Genomic DNA, 20,314 nt, shown 5'->3' with positions numbered 1-20,314 from the left:
CATGGCATTGGTATAAAATTACCTGATGGCCATATTGTGCGATGCTGTTCCTAGTGCTCTCCTACCCAAAATGCACAGGGCAAAGGAAAGAGTTACCAGAGGAGAATCTTCATCACACTCTATTGGCTGAAAAATAGTTACAAGTTTTCAGTTAATCCTAAAGGGGGGGGGGAAACATTGCCGGTGAAACAACCCATTGTGCTTTGATGCAAATATGCAGAAAAAGTATCACTGTTGTCTTTGTGACTAAAGTCCTTTAATTTCATAACATATATGTAAGGTGCACTAGATCAGTTCCACAGCAAGTCATACCCAGTAGCTAACAAGATACATACGCTCTCTCTATTCCCAACACTTTCTGCTTTCTCAAGTGTTACCATCATGTTTCTCCCCCATTTTGCTCCCCAGTTCTTACAACCAATTCAGTGAAGGAGCTCTTTGGAGTCAGCTCAAGAGCCTCTTATCTCACTGGAAAACGAGTACCATGTTTACCACAACGTATTGCTGATGGCTTGCGCTCCAATAAACTTCCTTGTTTTGATTTGGAACATCTGTTCCTATCAAGAATTCAAGTAAAGGCGAGAACCCGTCCCACCCCCATTAAATCAGCAGCGTTAGACCGAAATGTACCTCCATTCTTTTTGCAGCACAGAACTGAATCCAGTCCAAGTAAACACTGCAGAAACTTGCCCTGGTGATTCCTTGAAGGCAAGGGATATAGTCATCGTCAATGTTAATATTGAACATTGCAAGGTCCCGCTCTATGTAATGCCACTTGGAGAAAGGCTGCAGTGTTTTTTGGAATGACTCATCTCTTAGCCAGTGTAGGATTTTGGGGGAGCTTGCAGTAAAGTATATAATGCTCTGTAAAGAAAAAGAAAAAGGAAAGAAGATGATGTTGCTTGTTTTAATAACACGAGAAGCCAGAAGTTATTTAAATACTACAAAGGTGAGAGGCAAGCCATCTAAGGAGAACAAAGTGATATTCTCTAATATCTTATTGCAGTTATGTGACCCCTTCAGTCTTACATGCCCCTGGGACTTTGATGAATCGCAAACAATGGGGATGATGAGACTGTATTTCAAGTGTGCACAATAAATGAATGGAAAGAGCAACAGTAAAATTAGGAGGTAAGGAGGCCACAATAGAACAAGCACAATTACTCTACCTATTTAAAATTCATGGGTGCCACACTCTCAGTTGCATATTCAAATTAGTAAGTAAATGTGGAAAATAGGCCCTACTTAGTGCACAGAAACAAGACAGAGTGATGGATACAAACCAAGGACAGGGTTTTTTTGTGCAGAGCCTGATAAGCACAGAGCCTTTTAAGAAGAGCCATAAAAATGAAATTCAACACACACACACACACACACACACACACAAAGACAGCAGCAGACTTATTCTTTAAATATATTTTTTTAAGGAATAAATTGAAAAGCAAATGTGTAGGCACTGGGGGAATAAATAACCGGCAGTAACCAGGCAGGAAATTATTTCAAATATATGCAGAAAGGCTATAGGAACTGACCCACTTTATTAGAGGAGAGCAAAAATTCTTTTTATGTGGAGAAATAGTCTCCTCCACCTCCCCCCGGCTGTCAATTGAATGGCAAGTTGGACAAAAAGAGAGAGAATCAATTCAAAAAGCCAACTGCTAGCATTGTTTAAAAGATAAATGTGAAATCTTCAAGCATATGATAGTGTAAAATTAAATATTTTGAAACTAGATGCTAATTCTGCTATTCCAGCATGTTTACATAGCAGCATGCTTTCCTCAAAAGAAATTCCTGATTTCTAGTATTAGGTCTTTAACCTCTAATTCTCCTTCTCTTTTGATTCAATGTATTCCAGCCTCCTTGATTAATTTTAAATACAGCTTGTGCATAAACATGTTCCTACACTTCAGAATTATAAAAGCAGAATAGGGAAAACCTTCCACTTGTTTTAGATCGTACTGATGTATAATCCTTAACTCCAGTATCCGTCATGTACCCTACATCAGGTTCCCAGTGTCATCCTGCGGAGGGCTCAGATTCAGATGATGCACATTCATCCCACCTTGGAGGGAGGGTGGGAGCCCTCAGAAGACCCTTCTGCAGCATCCCAGCCTGAAGACCTGGCTCTCCTTGCATCCTCATAGTCTGAGGATGATTACTGCACTGTAGCGTAAGCTATGGGCCCTTTAACAGTTTTAGACAGCTCTCTCAATAGGCTAGAGCCACTGGAAGATAACGCCTTGGCAGCCTTGGGGTGACTCTGGTCCTTTGCTGAGACAACACCTTGCAAAGCTCAGCCAGCATCAGTGTTATTTATTAAAAACATTTGTACTCCCCACCCCCACTCCCATAACAAAAAGTACTATGTGTGTCTTATTAAGACCAGAACGAGACATGTTATAATCTTTGTTGATCTCTAGATTAGGTTAATGCTAAAATAGCTAATCTGTGCATTTACAGATGTTGATCTGAATGTTTGGTTTCTTCATGGGCTCATTTTTGAAGAATGACTGAGGTAAGAGCCTAATTTAGGGCCGGTTCAGAGGTTGATGGCCAAGGTAGAGCACAGGACCTGGTCTTGGGTTTGTATGCACCAGTGCCTAGCATGTAAAAACTGGGGTATTACTCAGGAATGCATGTGTAAAGGCATGATTGGGGGAGGAGTGGTGGTGCAGAAATGGCTACTTCCTATTCTTCATTTATTTATTTAATTTATATCCCACCCTTCCTCCCAAAGGAACCCAGTAAACACATCTATAATAAAAATGCAATTAAAATAAAATAAAATTCAAAACATTTAAAAACTGTTCAAATATCTAAAAACAATTAAACACCACAAAACTTTTAAAAACACATTTAAAGACAGATGCAACCAAATCATGTGTTTGAATAGGACAGCTGAAAAAGAAAAGTTTTCAGTAGGCACCTTAAAAGGGTACAGTGATGGCAGTTGCCTAATGTCAGTTATTGAGTGAATCGTGCATATTATATTCAGACCACATGCTATTACTTACATTTAGTGTCTGGTATCTGCTATTCTCAGACCTCCGTCCTTAAGATCGTAAGAACTGCTCTGCTGGATCAGATCAAATACCTAGTCCAGCATCCTGTTGGCCAGTGCCCCAGTCCGCATAGGATATTACTGTAAACATCCCTCATTTTAGTCTCGGCCTCCCATTTACTAAATTCAATATACATCAGGCGTAGAGAAAGAAGCAATGCATTCTCTGGCAGTCATTGCAACAAGGGTGATTTATCTCAAGGATTTATTTTATGAAATAAAGAAACGTATCTCCAACACAGCTGGATGTCCATCTTTGTTAGTCAATATCACAAACTGATCAAAGTAGTCAATAAATTCCATCCACTCTCTCCATGGTTAAGAGGAAAGGAACACAAGCACTTTTCTTAAAGATGATGACTGAAAGCTAAAATGGGATGACTTAATCTGCAATTATTACTTTTGCTAAATCTGTGACTAGCTGCCTGATCCTATTGAAAATGGTTGTTGTAGAAGCCTCTCAGCATCCCGTTCATCAATAGCTTAATGTGATAGCCTGGCATTTGCTGGGTTTGCTGCCCATTGCCCGACATTTGACCTTGATGGAAGTGTTGGCAAGGCAGGTCAGTGACAATGCCTGGTCATCACTGTGTGGGTGCTGTTTTAGTGAACGCCCTTTGCAGTTTTGGAAAAAATATCCATGTTTTGTTCTCATCACAGTGTTGCACCTGTATGGGAATGAGGGGATGGGTCTGTTGATTAGACCAGTTCATGGAGGGTACAGCTATCAATGGCTATGTTCTGCCTCCACATAAGAGGCAGTTCACCTGTGAGTACTGGTTTGCTGGAATCACATGTGGGGAGAGTGCTTTTGCCTTCAGGACTGCTTGTGGACTTCCCCCTGACATTTGGTTGGCCCCTGTGAGAACAGAATTCTAGACTAGATGGGCTTTTGGTCTGATCCAGCAGGGTTGTACTTACGTTTTTTATATTCTGAGGTTGTTGTGTTGGCTTGTTTTTTGGTTATACAGGTTGTAGCACAGTCAGGGCCGGCCTAAGACATTTTGCAACCTGAGGCAAACCACAAAATGGCACTCCCCTCCTACACCATCTCCCCGTCAAGAACAAGGGGGGGTGGAGTGGATAAAGTTCTACACAGGGATCTGCTGCCCCTGTGGATTCTGCCACCTGAGGAAATGGCCTTACTTTGCCTCATGGGTGGGCCGGCCCTGAGCACAGTGTTGTGATTCATGACGTCGCAGTTATGCAGTGGCCAATGCACCCAAAACTTATTTGCTTCTGGTTCACACAAGGGTTTGGGCTGCCAGATTACAGGCCACTCTTCCCAGAGGTACTGACAAACACCGCTTTTACCTTGATGTAATATCGGATGAGTATTCTTCGCAGATCAAACACTTGGAGCATTGTGGCAGCGTTGTTGTCAATAATGCTATAGCCTTCCAGGATATACTGAGTCCGCGTTATTTCCCAGGTCAGCCACCGAAGGTTAAAAGCTGCGTTGCACGACAGCAAGTGAGGCAGCCGTCCAGGTTTGCAGCAGCAGCAGCCTTCATTGTCCTCATCTCCTTCTGTTATAGCCTCCACCTCCCTTTGTTGGCAATATGTCCCTTGGAGTGTAGTAATAATTGAAAAGCAGAAGGACACAATGGCAGTTACTGGTGAGATCAATGCGAATGAAACTGTTTGTGGCTAATACTTGGTGCTCCTTCAAATACTTAATAAATGGCAAGTGGGAAGGGGAGTGGGGTGGAGGGGAGAGCTCCAGCATGGAATAAAATGTGCCAATTAATCTGTGCTCGAGAGAGAGCGGTGAGGTACAGACTGTTGATTTCACCTTATAAAGTAAAATATGCTGAATTCTATGCTTTAGGCAGCCTGGCATAAATTATATGGAGCCTAATTATATCTAAATGCTTTACCTTAAATGTAGAATGATAGGGATTTAGAAGTGCATGCCAGAGTCTTTGCTTTCGGAAGGAATATCTAAACGATAAACCCAGAGTGCTCTTTGTGCTTTTATAGACCTGTTATACCCAGGTGGGACATGTTCAGCAACAGGACCCCCTCCCCCCCAAAAAGTAAGAGTGCTTTGCCTATAAAAGTCAAGATTTGTTATTAATAACATGCTAACTGTAGACTTCCCTCTACCTAAGTAATCAGTGGAATTCAATTAGCAGCAAGCCATAGGGTACTGCAGCCGTTTTGGCCACATATGAGAGTCAGTACAGCACAGTGTTTAGAACAGGAACCCCAGGCTTAGGGGCTGAATGCGACCCCTTGGCACATCTCTGGACCATGCCCACTTTCTTCATACCATGCTTCTCACCTGCTCTGCTCTGCGAGTGTTTTTGCCTGCCTGGAATGAAATCAGAAATGCCAAGAGGCAGGTGTGCTAGACAGGGTTGAAGAGCCTATGAATGAGTTTGAAAAAGGGAGAAGGAACTTAAGACCTTGTCCCCAGCCATGTACCTGCTTCTGGTCTGCTGGGGCTGATGCTCGCTCCCCTAGGACCCGGAAATGCCTGCCCAGAACATGAGCTTTGCTGAAGTCTTATGTACCAGTGGGCCAAATAGGAGTGGAATCCTATTTTGCATGAGTTGTGTGGAGTTCCTGAATCTTCCCTATGCACCATTAAAACCTTGCCTGGAGAGTCCCCAAATCCCCAGTGCACAAGTGGAGGTCTGTTCCACTGATGCACAGGTGGCATTGGATACAACCCTATGGCCTTTAAAACAAAAACTAACTAACTAACTAACTAACTAACTAACTAACTAACTAACTAACTAACTAAAACTGGTCTATTGTGCACTTGGTGGGGGGGAAGTCCACATTGTTTTATTCAATGTACTAACAAATAGTTTCACATTCTGCCTCTAATTCTTCTATGATAGCAATGCATTACTGCACTTAGGCTAGCAAGCAAAAGTCTGCTGTTTGGCTTTTTGATTTAAATTCCAAATTATGCTTTTGGGGCTAAAGCAGCAGGTATCATGTGCATCAAGACCAAAATATAATTTCCCAGACCTCCATGAACCAAAAAAGCATTAAGCTCCACACTGTTTTCTTTCTAACCAATTAAGATCGACTGTTAGACCACAAATTACTCTTCCAACAAGCAGAGAACTGGGAACATCCTGCTAAGATCTCTTGTCATGAGTATCGCAGCAGGTAAACTTATAAAGAAAGCAGTTAAGGGCTGGAGATGAAACGGGGACAATCTGTTGCCTGTGTGTGTGTGTGTCACATGTTGGCAGTGGGCATGGCTAGAACAGAAACCAGGTGGTACTAAACCAATGGTGTGGGGGGGCACCATCTTTTCTTCCCAGAAACAGTGCCCAAATAATTTTGGATGATGTAGCAACAACCCAGATAGAGAATTTTAGACCACTACTCAGATTTGCAATGCACACATGGCTTACTAATGAGAAGGGCACATAGCAAATGAAATTTCTCCTCTTTCTAGCTCTTTATTCTTTGAGCTGCATAGGTGCTTACCTCGAAATTCTAGCCCCCTGAGTTGGAAAGTGACAAGACCGTTTCCGATTTCAATCAAGTGAACAAAGGCATTCAAGTAATCTGATGTCAAAATAAAACAGTCCCCAGAGCTGTAGTTTCCCCAGCGCCCAAGTATCAAATCTCCACAAAGAGACTCCTGCAGAGATCTTGTCAGGTGCTCATAAAAGATGGAGTTGAGGTTGTTATCGTCATTTCCTAAAATCACAACAACACAAAAGAATGTAAAAGGGATGAGCAACGAAACACCCAGCAGAAGACTCAGAAAGGAGTCCTGTTTTTCTGACCGCTTACTCAACCAGAAGCTCATCCTTGGAGATGATGATGATCATATTGGAAACACACGGCATCATTAAATGTTGGCCCACTTTACCACATGTATCACTGAACACCTTTTAAAGTTTGTTTTGGGTTGTATTTTTTTTTTAAATGTTTCAAATATACTTTTATTTCATTTTGTATTGTTTTATTGCTTGGTTGTTTGCTGTCCTAAGCTCCTTTAGAAGGAAGGGCCAGGTAGAAATTTGAATAATTATAATAACAACAACAATGTCAGAAACTTTGGCAAAGGGTCTTGGGGGGGGGATGAAAATAGTGAGAAGTCAGGGCATGAGAGATACACTTGCAGACATTTGGTTTAGTTTTACTGAATATGCAAGCAATTGTGATCACGGCTGCCCTCTCTTGAAATGCTTGGATGCACGGCTGTTATACGAGCCACAAAATTATAGATCATAATAATGTCTAAGATTGCAGTATGTAATGATTTATATTAATTGTACAGTGAGGTCTTCAACAGAGGTTTGAGTGCCATGAAACAGAAAAGAGGAGCTTAATTGCCAGATATTTAGATATGAAACCTCTTCCTGTATGACAAGGTTTTAGAGAGGTGATATACACAATATTTCTTATTGCATATGTAGTATACTGTGATTATGAATGTATGTTCAATTACTTTTGATGTCTCATTTTTACTGTTTATGTTTAAGTTTGTATTATTAGAGTGAAATAACGCCAAAATGCATTGGCAGTTTGTATATGGTAAAGCTTTAATAAAGCTCCATCATTGTCACCATACGTGTGCTTCTACCGCCGGATATTTCTTAGGTTCCGGAATAATAGGACCTGGGAGACCAGGGTTCAAATGCCCACTCAACCACGTGGCTCGCTGGGTGACATTTGGCCAGTCCCTGCCTCTCAGTCTAACCTACCTCACAGGGTTGTTGTGAGGATAAACTGGAGAGGCAAAAACCATGTACACCACCTGGAGCTCCTTGGAGAAAAAGAAGTGGGATATAAGTAAAATAAATAAATGGTCTGAAGGCACAGGGTACTGCTCTGTTTGCAGCTCTGTCCCATAAGCTGCCTGCGAACCACACGTACCTGTAAGGCACTCTGGACTCTTTCAAGGAAGAGCAGAGGATAAGTAAATATGAGGAGCCTTTGCCTCCATAATTTTAGCCCAGTTGCTCAGTTTTGAATGTTGTGACTCTGATGAGAAAAAGGCAGCTTCACTGGAGTAGAAAGCGCCCCATTCATAATTGTGCTTTACAGTTTGTATGAGGAGCACTGTCTTACAAAATGGGGACTAAGACTCCCAGTCTCACTTATGTACTGACTCTCCACATTTATTTAATTATCCCCTTGCTAGAGTGTGTTGTGCAGAGTGATCTACAACAAAGCCAATGGACACATTGGCGTCTTGAACCTCAGCCATTATGATTCATATAACAACTGTAGCTTCCAGATTCTCTCATGAATTGCCTGCTTTAAGTAACATTAGCTGAGAATGCTTGACCCTGATGTAACCTTGTGAAAAATAAAGTTAATAAGTAAATGTAATGCACTTCATGCACCCACCAGACTATAAATGCTTCAGTTAAAAGCCAATGAATAAAGCAATAGATATTCTGGCTTTCAGATTCTACTATTTCAGTTTTGTTAGTCACAGATAACCAACCAGAGGCACCACTGCCTTAATAAGTTGGAAGAAAACCCTAAGTCACATTACAGACCTTGAATTCAAATGGGAACTCTATTGTGCAGTTTTATTGAGACCAACCAGAAATCGCACAACAGTGAGCTAGGTTATGGGTATCACAGAAATCTTCCTCAGGCTCAACATTAAAAATAGGTGGGGGAATACAGGAGCCAGATGGAGAGAAGAAAAAGTTGTCACTGTTAGAAGGCACTGTTGAAACTTCATCTGCAGTAAATTGTAGACAAGGCCAAGAAAGCATTTTGTGAAACCCAAATGCTAGTTGACTACTATGTGATTTTTGCTGGGTCTTAATGGAGCTGTTTCCATTTTGGGTTGTTTGTTTTTTCTTCAAATAGATGAAATTGATTGCACCACACCCAACACCAAGTATGAAATCTGGTCTGATGTCCACACCTGTGTTCACACGCCACACTAAGTTTGCTAATATTTTTCTATTCCTCGGCATATGTCCCTCAGACAGAAGGAAGCATCTTAAAGGGATCGTGTAGGCCTGTTTTGACCATGACTGGTTGGACTGGGGAGTTAATGCAGAAGCGACTTTGGGGTATCAAAGCAATAGGCGTGTGGCTCATCCCGAGTAGGGAGGTGGATGAAACAGGTGGCAAATAATGCATTGTTGGTTTAGTTATTTGCATATGACCCCCAAGTTATGACATGTTATTCTTGTAACAACCCAGTTTGTTTCTTAGCCAAGCAGGAATTTTTGAACCTAGGTTTCCCTGGTCCAAGTCCAACTCCTCATCTGCTTCTCCACACTTTGGACTGTTCAGTCCTTTGAGAATTGCGAAGTCTAATTCGCAAACCTAAGCACTCGTGGCATGCAGAGCGCTAAAACGCAAATTAAAACAAGAAACGAAATATGATTAATGAAATGAAGCAAAATCTTCCATGTGTGCCAAAACAGTGTCACACAGTCTAACTGACAGTGCCAGTGAGCTTGAATTCTCTTGCCTAATTAACATGGCTTGGCTCGGGCAGGGCTTCCATTTTCTCCCATGCATCAGTGCCCACCGAAATATTCTATTTAAAGGCTACCCAAGGTCCTTGAAGTCCTTGGAAATGTAGATGTCAAAAACTTTCAGCAAAGTTCCCTTTTGAATATGCTGATGAAGATCAAACATGAATTAAGAGTGCAGGGCAATGTTAGGTATCTGGATTAGCTGGTTTTCCAGCACATCCTCACAGCACATCCCCACTGAAGGCGGAAAGGAAAGGAAAGGGAAAAGGAAAAGGGAAGGGGAGGGGGAAGGGGAAGGGGAAGGGGAAGGGAAGGGAAAGGGAAAGGGAAAGGGGAAGGGGAAGGGGAAGGGGAAGGGAAGGGAAGGGAAGGGAAGGGAAGGGAAGGGAAAGGGAAAGGGAAAGGGAAAGGAAAAGGAAAAGGAAAAGGGAAGGGAAGGGGGAAGGGGAAGGGGAAGGGAAGGGAAGGGAAGGAAAAGGGAAAGGGAAAAGGAAAAGGGAAGGGAAAGGGAAAGGGAAAGGGAAAAGGAAAAGGAAAAGGGAAGGGAAAGGGGAAGGGAAAGGGAAAGGGAAAGGGAAAGGGAAAGGGAAAGGATTCTAAAGCCACAACTGATTACAGGAATCACACACAAAACCTGTGCTGATTCTTAAAACACCTCCCTTTGTATTGGCACTCTTGAAATTAGACTACTGGGGGACGGGATGGAACAGCAGTGATGAAGGGATCATCTGTGCCAGATTCTCATTCAGCCCATAATAACCTGAATCATAAGACAACAAGGCTCCTGTATCTTTAATAGCCATGCAGATGAGGGGGTTGCTACAGCTTCTTCACTGGGTTCAGCAAGTTTCATCCATCAAAAACACCTCTTTTGGGGGACTTGTCTTCTTGCATTTGCCCCCCTGTTCGAGCCATAGCTTGAAACGTTCCTATCTAGCTGCTGGTTGCTCTAGAGCAGGATTTCCCAAATGTGGGTCTCCAGCTGTTTTTGGACTACAATTCCCGTCATCTCTGACCACTGGTCCTACTAGCTAGGGATGATGGGAGTTGTGGTCCAATAACAGACCCAGGTATGGGAAACCCTGCTCTAGAGTTACTGCACTTCACTGAGCACCTGTAGCTTCATAAGGATGTACTCTTAGGCATCAAGATTAGGCACAAGCTTGATTTTGGTGTGAGGGGGTGGCGCACAGAGATAACATCAGTATAGGATTTCCCTGCACCAGCAAAATTGATAGATGGCTGTGATACTATACATACTCATCCAAAATGTTTTCTGTGAATAGGCTTATTTGCAGCTTGATAACCCTTTTTAAAAATAATAATAATAAATAACTAAATCTTACATAATGAAAACAAATTCATCAAAAATCTTATTTAAAGCACGAATATTTCAAAATCTGAAATAACCCTTTCTATTAGAATATTATTATGCTTTGAACTACAAACAGAATGGGTTGGATCCAGAGGTTCCCTTCTGCAAGTGGACCGTCTCCTTCAGAGGAAGAAAGGCTTTTTCCAACTTAGAACAAGTTTCTAATGTGACAAAACAGGACTGAAAGTTTCCCTTAGTGCACAAGGTTTTGCACAATTATTTCAAGATGCTTGTGCCCAGTCCGTGTTGTGCAAAATCTTCTGACAGATCTTCCACAACAGTTTGCACCACTGCCAGAATTTCATTTACTGTTGTCTCCCTGGATCCAACCCAATTACATTCAGTATTTTGAACAATCAGTCATTATAAATTTGAGCAAAATAAATTCTGTCCCCTACCTGCACCCTTTTCAATCTGAAGTGCCAGTCTCGTGTTGGAATGGTCCACTCGTTTTGTGCTGGAAATAAACAGATACCTACAGTTTATCCCTGTCTTCTATTTCTATTCTGTACAAGTGATTGATTCCTGATCTGGCTTAATTTGTCCACATAAAATATTATTGTGCAGCGTTTCATTTGCACACAACCCAAATTCTTCTAACATCAACCAACAGTGCTGGCTTTCTGTGCTGACTGAATTCCTTGTTCTTTCAGATGGCAGTTCCAGAAAGCGAGCTATTTTATGCAATGAACCATCTAAAACTAGATCTCATACTGACCACAATTATGCTGTTGACACCTGCATCTTCAAAATATTCCTCATAACTTAATGTGGGTAAGTTTGAAATAAATGTATTCCCAGCTTTCCACATTCAAACAATAAATATCTATCTGCTCCAAACAAACCATCTTTTAAAACACCCTCTGTATAAAGACACATCAATTCATGAAGGGAAAAAGACATGGGCATTTTGAATGTGCTGCCAAAAAACCAGTACTGGATTATCCAGAGCTCTGTACTACTTTATAAACTTTTACACACACATATATATAGAGAAGATGGTTAAAATGTTGGTATGGCCAATCTGAAGTTTCTGTCTATAAAGATTTGATAGTCTTGCTTTCCACATCATTGGAAATCCAATATATATAGGGTAGCTTTCTTGAAACAAAAGAGATACCACCATAAACCCATTAGAAACAGCATGTTTTTCCTCCTGGCAGATTCATCTGTGTTGGCCCAAAGAGTTTCACACAACTGCTTTATAAAGTTTTAAATAATAATAATAATAATAATAATAATAATAATAATAATAATAATAATTTATTTGTACCCCGCCCATCTGGCTGGGTTTCCCCAGCCACTCTGGGCGGCTTCCATAGAAACAAAAAATACACTAAAACAAAAAATACACTAAATTTTAGAATAACACATGAGATAACCCTAGAATGTTGCTCTTATCTACCTCTTTAATTAAGCACCACAACCTCAGCCTTCTCAAAACTGTTTAAAATGGCACAGCTGTTGGAAAACCAAAGTACAGAGAAACTATTTCACTCCTAAAGTTGTGGAAATCAGAAGTAATTTAGCCAAGGGACATCCGCAAAGTCTATTTTGGACTTTAAAATCTCCACACAATTATGGCAGCTGAATTGCTGCAACTTGATAAAAGCTCCAAGAATCTGTACAGTATTAAAATTCTAATATCCTGTATCCCAGACTCAGCTGCACATTCACCCTTGGGCTTTCAGCTGTCAGCTAGGATCTCTTTTAAAAATGAACTTTTGAGACTACTGGGCAATGGGAGCTTTTCTCCAGTGGCTTCTTACTTTAAATTTTGTTCTTACCACTCAGCCAGGGTGATAATTAGCTCAGTAATTGAATTTCTTCCTGAGTGGCCTTATTCCACACAAACCGAGTGCAGGTCCTCTGGAGCTTGCCCAGAGGAGCATGTGAAAATTGTGAGAGTCTCTTCAGCAGGGAGCTAACTAATTCTGAAAGACTCCGCTAAATTGTTAAAATGACTTCACTGCTTCCTCTTCCTCTTTAAATGCCCGTGAAGGCCGATCGGAAAAGGTTCAGCATGTATGTAATCACATCATTTTATCAGTATGTTTGTTTTCTTGTGGCAATACCGTGCATCCCGTTTTTATTTCACTAGCCAAAATGTAATTCTTGTTCCCCAAGGCTCATTTAGGCCACTCCAAATAGATGAGAAGAAAGAAAAATCTAGTCCTATGTCAGATCAAAACTTAGATATTTAAGTCAACAGAATATGGGATACAGTTGTGGTTATCTGGGGAGGAAAAGGGCAGCCGCATGCCTCACTTTGCAGAGGGCAGCCCTCTATTTCAGTGTCCAGTCCCAGTCCAGTTTAAAGATAACCCTAGGAAGAGAGTCCAGGGACCCTGAAGGTGCCTACCAGCAGCTAGAAGTTGCTCTTCTCGATGGCTGGGGTGACTCACGTGACCTGCAGAGGCCGGAGTGTATTGGGGAGAGAAGCAGTGCCTCACAAGGGGCCCAGGAAAGAACCAGATGCCCAGGCCTTCAAATGCAGTACCTTTGGTTCACACAACAGGGGTGGCATTATCAGTATGGAGCCATGCCATTTGGCCTGTCAGAAGCTGTACGTCTCATATATTAAAGCTTCATGTTTAAATTATAGTACCTAGGTGACATCTAATTGTGTGGGCTCAATGTCTGTAGAAACATCCAACTTGCATCCGACTTACCACAAGGTAAGAGTTGTATCCATTGCTGTGCCAATTTTTGCCTCTTGCCTTGCCCACTGCTTGCATGTAGCCCTGGCGTACCCTTTCAGACCCTTGAACTGAAAAAAGGTTTCCCTGTTGTAGCTGCTCAGTGAGGATTGCCATTGCCCTCTACTTTCCTGGATTTCTGAGTCATTGTGGTAGTAGCATGACACTTCTTTTGGCCATCACATGGTAAGATGTTAACCACGAAGAAGCATGGCAAAGGTTTTCATATTTCCATGGCTAGATGGTGCAGACAGTACAGATACCTGGCTTCCCATGTGGTTTCAGTGCTGAGCATACAAGAGTCAAGCATGGGGGCTTGGAAGGCCCAAATGTGATCCCTGGAATCACCAGGTAAGGCTGGGAAGTTCCCCTGCCAGAAACCCTGGACAGCCACTACTGCCAGATAGAGTAGACAATGCTGAGCAAAATGGTCCATTGGCCTGACTCAGTTTAAGGCAGCTTCCTATGTTGAATGTGTGCATCTGGCCAATGTACTATGTATCCATGCAATTCAGGAAGACAGAGCCGAAAGACAATCCAGGAAAGAGGTACTCTGAATTGGCCCCAAGGAGCGATCCACCTTGGCCATAGCAATTTTGCTTCACTTTGCTAACACAGGGAGGAAAGCAGGAAAACGGAACAAAACAAATGTCAACTTTGTGGAAAAAGGAGAAGTAAAAGGCTTCACGTCCACTTTTGCCTAAGAGTGCACCATTCTGAGTGTCTGTTTTCGAGATCATAATTACTGGGAGAATGTTTGGGGCATGCCTGAACAGCTGGAGGCCTGTTACAGTTTTCTCCTCAATATAGCGAGAAAGCTGGGACTGCGACGCACGGAAAACTGGCAGCTCTATCCTAACCTCTTTAGAGACACTTAACTGATTTAGTTACACTATGCAGCAATTCACTGGAGACCCCCAGAGCAAACACAAGCTGTGCCATTCCCCAAAATAGAAACTGACAGATGCTTTTTGAAAGGACAGACTAGAAACAGGAAGGAAGGAGAGAAGCAAGAAAGAGGCTTGAAAAGGAAGAGTGCAAGATTCCTGGTGGCAGCTCCACAGCTGAGAGGCATCACACTCACAATGCAGAGCTTGGGCAGCAGCCTACTGTTCCGTGGGGTTCAGCAAACCCGTAAGAAAGAAAGAAATCACCTTATTGCACTGCTGAATCTGTTACTTTTAGAAGAGACAAAACAATAAAAGGCATAGTTCTAGTGCTACTGTTCTGTTCGGGGTTTCTTTGCAAGCTGGGGCAAGGTCAGGTTTTGAACATACAGCCAAAGCTTTCAAGTGTCCACACACTAAATGAGATTTACTGCCATTTCCTTTTCACTCCTCCTACCTATAGGATGTAATAATTTGAGCAGCTGTAAAAATAAGGGGGAAAGAGCAGCCTCCATACTGGGGAAGGAACACATGCTAACGTGGGACTCTTGGATTCAAGGCTGATGCTGTTTTTTAAGGGAACAAAGAAGTGTTCAGAGTTTGGTTTATATAGTGGCCACTTACTAAGAGGCAAGACAGATGGAACAATTCAGTAGGTACCACAATGAGACTTTGTTTCCTTTCGATGTGTGATGTATGTTTACAGAAGACACCTTCTTTCTCTTGCCTCTTTTCCGCAGTCACTCCCTTACTTTAACTATTTTATCAGTCGGTTTTAGAATGTGAGCCTGTAGGCGTGGATTTATATTTTAATTTTTTTATAGTGTGGTACTTAGTCATCTAAGGAGCTTTGTAAATAAAATATGATGGCAGTGCTTATAGCAGGCAAAACTCACAGTATCACAGTGAAGATCAGCAGCCCAAACCTGTTTAAGTTGGCTTGATCTTCCATGGTACCAACAGCCAATTGAACACTCTGTGCTAGGTAAATGGGGAACAGCCATAGAGCTTCCCATTGCTCATAATGAAAGTCTCTTCATATGAGGCCAATTCATATATAGGTGGTGTGAGAGCTACCTCTGTGTGGCAGCTTCCCGCTTCACTCTGGCAATACAGGCAGAAAACATGAATGTGTGTGAAAAGATAATTACTCCGCATACAAAGTACCGTATTTTTCGCTCCATAAGACACACTTTTTCCCTCCTAAAAAGTAAGGGGAAATGTGTGTGCATCTTATGGAGCTAATGCAGGGGGGAGGCAGGCGGGAAAAGCCCCCAAGAGCAGCACAGAAGCTCCGCGCGACTCTTGCAGGCTTTTCCCCAGGAGGGAGAAGGGATTGACTGGCCATGTCAGTCCCTTCTCCCTCCTCGTAGAAAAGCCCGCAGGAGCCGTGCGCTTCTTAAAGGGTGCGCTGCACCTGCAGACTTTTGCGGGAGGTGGGGAATACTCCCAGAGCTTGTTCGGGCTGGGGAACCCAGGCTTCCCCCGCCAGCCCTGACAAGCTCCTGAGCAGCTCTGGGGTAGCCTGCGAAGCCTCCGCAGGGCAGCGGGATGAAGGCTCCCCGCTGCCCTGTGGAGGCTTCACGGGCTACCCCAGAAGCCAGAACAGCTAGAGAGAGCGCTGCGCAGCACTCCCTCTAGCTGTTTTCGCTTTTGCATTAGTGGCGCAAAGCCTCCGCAGGGCAGCAGGGAGCCTTCATCTCGCTGCCCTGCGGAGGCTTCACGCGGCTCTGCCCCTTCCCCCACCTCCCACAAAAGCCAGGGATAGCCGAGCATGTGGCTCTTGCAGGAGTAGGGGGAAGTGACAGAGCGAGACTCTCTCACTTCCCCCACCTCCCACAAAAGCCCCCAAGAGCCGCACTCAGTGATGGGCTATCCTTCTCCTTCCTCAGGGAAAAACCCCCAAGAGCCACACACACTCTCCACGAGGCTTGTGAAAGGGAGCGCTGAGCAGAGCCTGGGATGCATACAGGCTCTGCTCAGAACTCCCTTTAAATAATTTTCCCCCCTTGAATCCCCCCTCTAAAAACTAGGTGTGCCTTATGGAGCGAAAAACACGGTAATCCCCAAGACTCAGCCCTAGTCTATATGTTATCCTTGTCACATTGTCCTGCTAAAGATACTATCTCAGTAACAAGTTTGCTTCCCCTCCCCTCCCCCAAAATTTCCTGCTCAGCTTCCCCCTACCTAGCTGAAAACAGTGACATTTAGGTTTTTCTTGAAAATGTTGAACCAAAATTGAATTTGACATGTAATTTTGCCAGTGTCGAAGTGATAGCAGGTGATGATCATGTCCCAAAGCAACGTCTGAGGAACTGTGAGGAAGCAATATGTTCATCTTCAAGAAAGCACTAGGAAGATAGATATTTATAAATAGTTCCCAGATGTAATCCTGCAAATGGGGGGTACATGCAGGAGAATGTTCTACACTCCCAGAGAAATGAAACAGGAATCTGAGCCAAGATATAGCCATCAATGGGAAGAAGACAAAAGCATGTGAAATCTAGCAAAACGGCCATGACTGTGAAACATTTCTTACTATGGTGCCCCATACCCTGAGTCCATGTTCAGTAAGGGTGGAGGGTCTCACTTGAAAAGCCAACATCTCCTCTGCTCCCAGTTTCAATTCCTGAGGAAAACGCTGCCTAGTTACACCACCAGCCAGCACTTACTGGATTAAGCACGATCCTATAACAGTGTTGCCTGTGAAAGCCCCCCAATACAATACATTTGTTCCAGCTCATTGGACTGAAGACTGACATTGGACTTTTATTAAACTATAGGTAAAGGTACCCCTAGGTATAGGTAAAGGTTTGTAAAGGTACCCCTGACCATTAGGTCCAGTCGCGGACGACTCTGGGGTTGTGGTGCTCATCTCGTTCTATAGGCCAAGGGAGTCAGCGTTTGTCCACAGACAGGCTGCTTCTGGCAAACCAGAGCAGCACACAGAAATGCCATTTACCTACCTGCCAGAGCGGTACCTATTTATCTACTTGCACTCTGACGTGCTTTTGAACTGCTAGGTTGGCAGGAGCAGGGACCGAGCAACAGGAGCTCACCCGGTCGCGGGGATTCAAACTGCCGACCTTCTGATCGGCAAGCCCAAGAGGCTCTGTGGTTTAGACCACAGCGCCACCCGTGTCTTTATTAAACTATAGTACTCACCCAAGAAAGTGACAAAACAAGGTCAGGCTGGAACCTAGGAATAATCTACCATGGGACAGAAACATAAAACAAAGAGGGGGGGACCACACTACTGGCTTGTCTCCTTCAACTCCACTCCAACATATCATCAAGGATCTAAAGCCTATCCTGGACAATGATATGTCATTCCTTACAAGTTTTGGGCATGAGGCATGGACTTATTTACACGCTGACCCGTAAATAAAACAGGTAAATACTAGCAATGACAACAGCAAACAAACAATCCTATAAGAGAGAGTGGGAACAGAAGAATCAGACCCTGCAACAAATTAATTTGCCAACTCTGCCCAGACATTAAAGGCTCATTCACTTGCACAGTCTCCAACAGGATAGAAATGTAATTCCCTTTAGCTTTCTATGTAGGACAAACAGCTTTGTCTCCATCTCCTGCTCCCACAAAAAACCCCCACACCCCTCACCCCGGGAGAAGACTCATGGATCATCTACACCAGTTCATTCAGCAGTGTCCTGTTGTTGAAATTAAATTGTGTCTTGCACCATGAGCATTACATTTGCTACATGGGGTCATCTACTGATCTAGGTACCCATCTCAGGACACTTATTCCAAGAGCAAGAGTCTATTCGAAGAATGGGCACTGTGTTCTTCTGTGCCACATGGAAAGAAGCAGAGGGCTTTGGCTGAGCTTGCGATTGACAGTGCTGAGCAGGAACTAAAAGTGACAGAAAAGAGGAGGAACAGACAAGCCTCACTCATCGCCAAACATCTCTTTTCTAGTAGCTTGCAGAATATGGCTGCTTCACATATATGGCCTCCATATCCTGTCCCTCACACAGCAAGCTGGATCATGGCCATTTTTACATATGCTGTAGAGCAGCATATGGTGGCGAAGAAAAGTGGCTAAACAAGTCTGGAAATGATTAAATAACAAAGAACAATTTAATAGGAAATATAAAAAGCTGACATCAAAGCAGATGTAAAAGAGAAAATTCTTTAACAGCATGTGGATAAAAATAAATTAAGGAAACAAAAGGAATAGCTAGATGAAAATAGAAGCCATGAACAAACTGAGGGCAGGGGAGTGGGGCTCATGTTAAATGCACGAGAAGGAAGAAAGCAAGAATCTAGTTAGATCAGTCAAGGGACTGTGCTGAGAAATTAATGACAGATCACAACATTTTCCCACTCGGGGATGATTTCATCACCAACAAGGGACCAACATTGGGTGTATTTCTTGGGCACAATGTATTTGCTGTTGGTTCATAAGCCTAAATTTAAAATGCAGGTGTTCTGCAAGGAAAACAAGTGATTCTATCTCCAAGCAAATTCAGTGACAGTTATGGGTGCTTGGACACCCATAACTGGGTGGTCTAAGATGGCAGATTTGTGGTTCTATGTCTACTCCTAAAATGTTGCATTTGCTTGCAAAGTGTGGCTTGGCTTGGCTCACTTTTTGGAATCATCAGAAACCATTTCTTTTCAGGTATTTTCTGAGATGGAAGATTCCAGTCTTCTTTATCTGATCTGGCACACTATGCTCTATCTCAGGCATAGGCAAACTCCGGCCCTCCAGATGTTTGGGACTACAATTCCTATCATCCCTGACCACTGGTCCTGTTAGCTAGGGATGATAGGAATTGTAGTCCCAAACATCTGGAGGGCCGGAGTTTGCCTATGCCTGCTCTATCTGCATGCATTGGGAGGACAGAGATTGATTCTGTGTTTTGAAGAAAGCAGATAGATGAGATCACTATCTTCCCAACTTTATCATTCTATGATGTTGCTGAATAAAGATTATCATTAATTCTGGAAAGGTTATAGATAAGGTTTTAAAGTCCATAATTCACCAACCTAGCATGGCAAAGTATCGCATTTATTGCTAGATACTCTGTGGAGTATCAGACTGGGAACTGATTTTTCCTTCAGGCTTAAAGTAGATTTGATATGACATCTCTCTTTGCTTTTATTTTTACCGTAAAGCAAGCATGGAGGCTCTTCCATCTCAGTCCTCATTGGGTTGGTTTTTTTTGGGGGGGGGTTGCCCCCTTAAGTTTTCCTCCTAAATATTTGTTACATCTCTGCAAAGCTTTGGATTTCGACAATCATGTTGATCCTTCCCACTTGTATGTGAGTGGTGCTGTTGTGGCGATGAAAAAGTTGGTACTCAGGGGATGCATCTGTTCTTTGTATACAGTGCGCTCACATCTTACATGCATCTTGCTTAACACAGATGCAGTTTTATGCTTTTGACTGCAGCCTCTGGGGGACAGACCTCTCAAGTGGGGAACCAGGGAAAAAGGCTCTCAAGGAATATCCGAGTGGAGTGGAGACCTCCTGATCTGTATTTGGAAGGTGGGAGAGAAGCAGTGCCCTGCAGAGAGCTTTAAGAGTTACCAAAGGGGAAGAGAGAGGCAGTTTTCTAGGGCTCTAGCTGGACTGGAGGGCGGCAATCCCAGGGAGTCTGAGGTTCTGGCCTATACACGATTTTGCATGCATGCACTCTGCCCAGAACTTAACCCTTGCCTAAGATGCCATCTCACTCTCTAGGGTTGAACAGTTGCTCCCTGTTGTGTTAAAAATCATTGGCACTGAACAATAGATTCTGAAACTCTTTCCTGAAAAAAATCAAGAATTGTCTCAAGTAAATACACAACTTGTACAACTCACTTTAGCCTTTCCCCTACCCATTCATAGC

At 43.1% G+C, this 20,314-nt stretch overlaps 1 protein-coding gene across 1 annotated transcript in view; it reads right to left on the bottom strand.

Annotated features, from left to right (window-relative positions):
* PCNX2 (pecanex 2) overlaps positions 1-20,314 on the bottom strand; it is a 117,332-nt gene that overhangs the window by 20,442 nt on the left and 76,576 nt on the right. Inside the window, exons 24-28 of the mRNA XM_081906988.1 lie at positions 11,269-11,327; positions 6,518-6,733; positions 4,376-4,629; positions 631-864; positions 23-126 (exon numbers count right to left, since the gene is read on the bottom strand). Of these exons, the coding sequence (XP_081763114.1) occupies positions 23-126; positions 631-864; positions 4,376-4,629; positions 6,518-6,733; positions 11,269-11,327 (867 nt within the window). The remainder of the gene's footprint in view (positions 1-22; positions 127-630; positions 865-4,375; positions 4,630-6,517; positions 6,734-11,268; positions 11,328-20,314) is intronic.

The sequence above is a fragment of the Podarcis melisellensis genome (genome assembly GCF_964234715.1).
Source record: "Podarcis melisellensis genome assembly, chromosome: 3".
NCBI classification, from domain to species: domain Eukaryota; kingdom Metazoa; phylum Chordata; class Lepidosauria; order Squamata; family Lacertidae; genus Podarcis; species Podarcis melisellensis.
The sequence above is the reverse complement of the archived record's forward strand: the minus strand, read 5'-3'. Positions and strand labels throughout refer to the sequence as shown.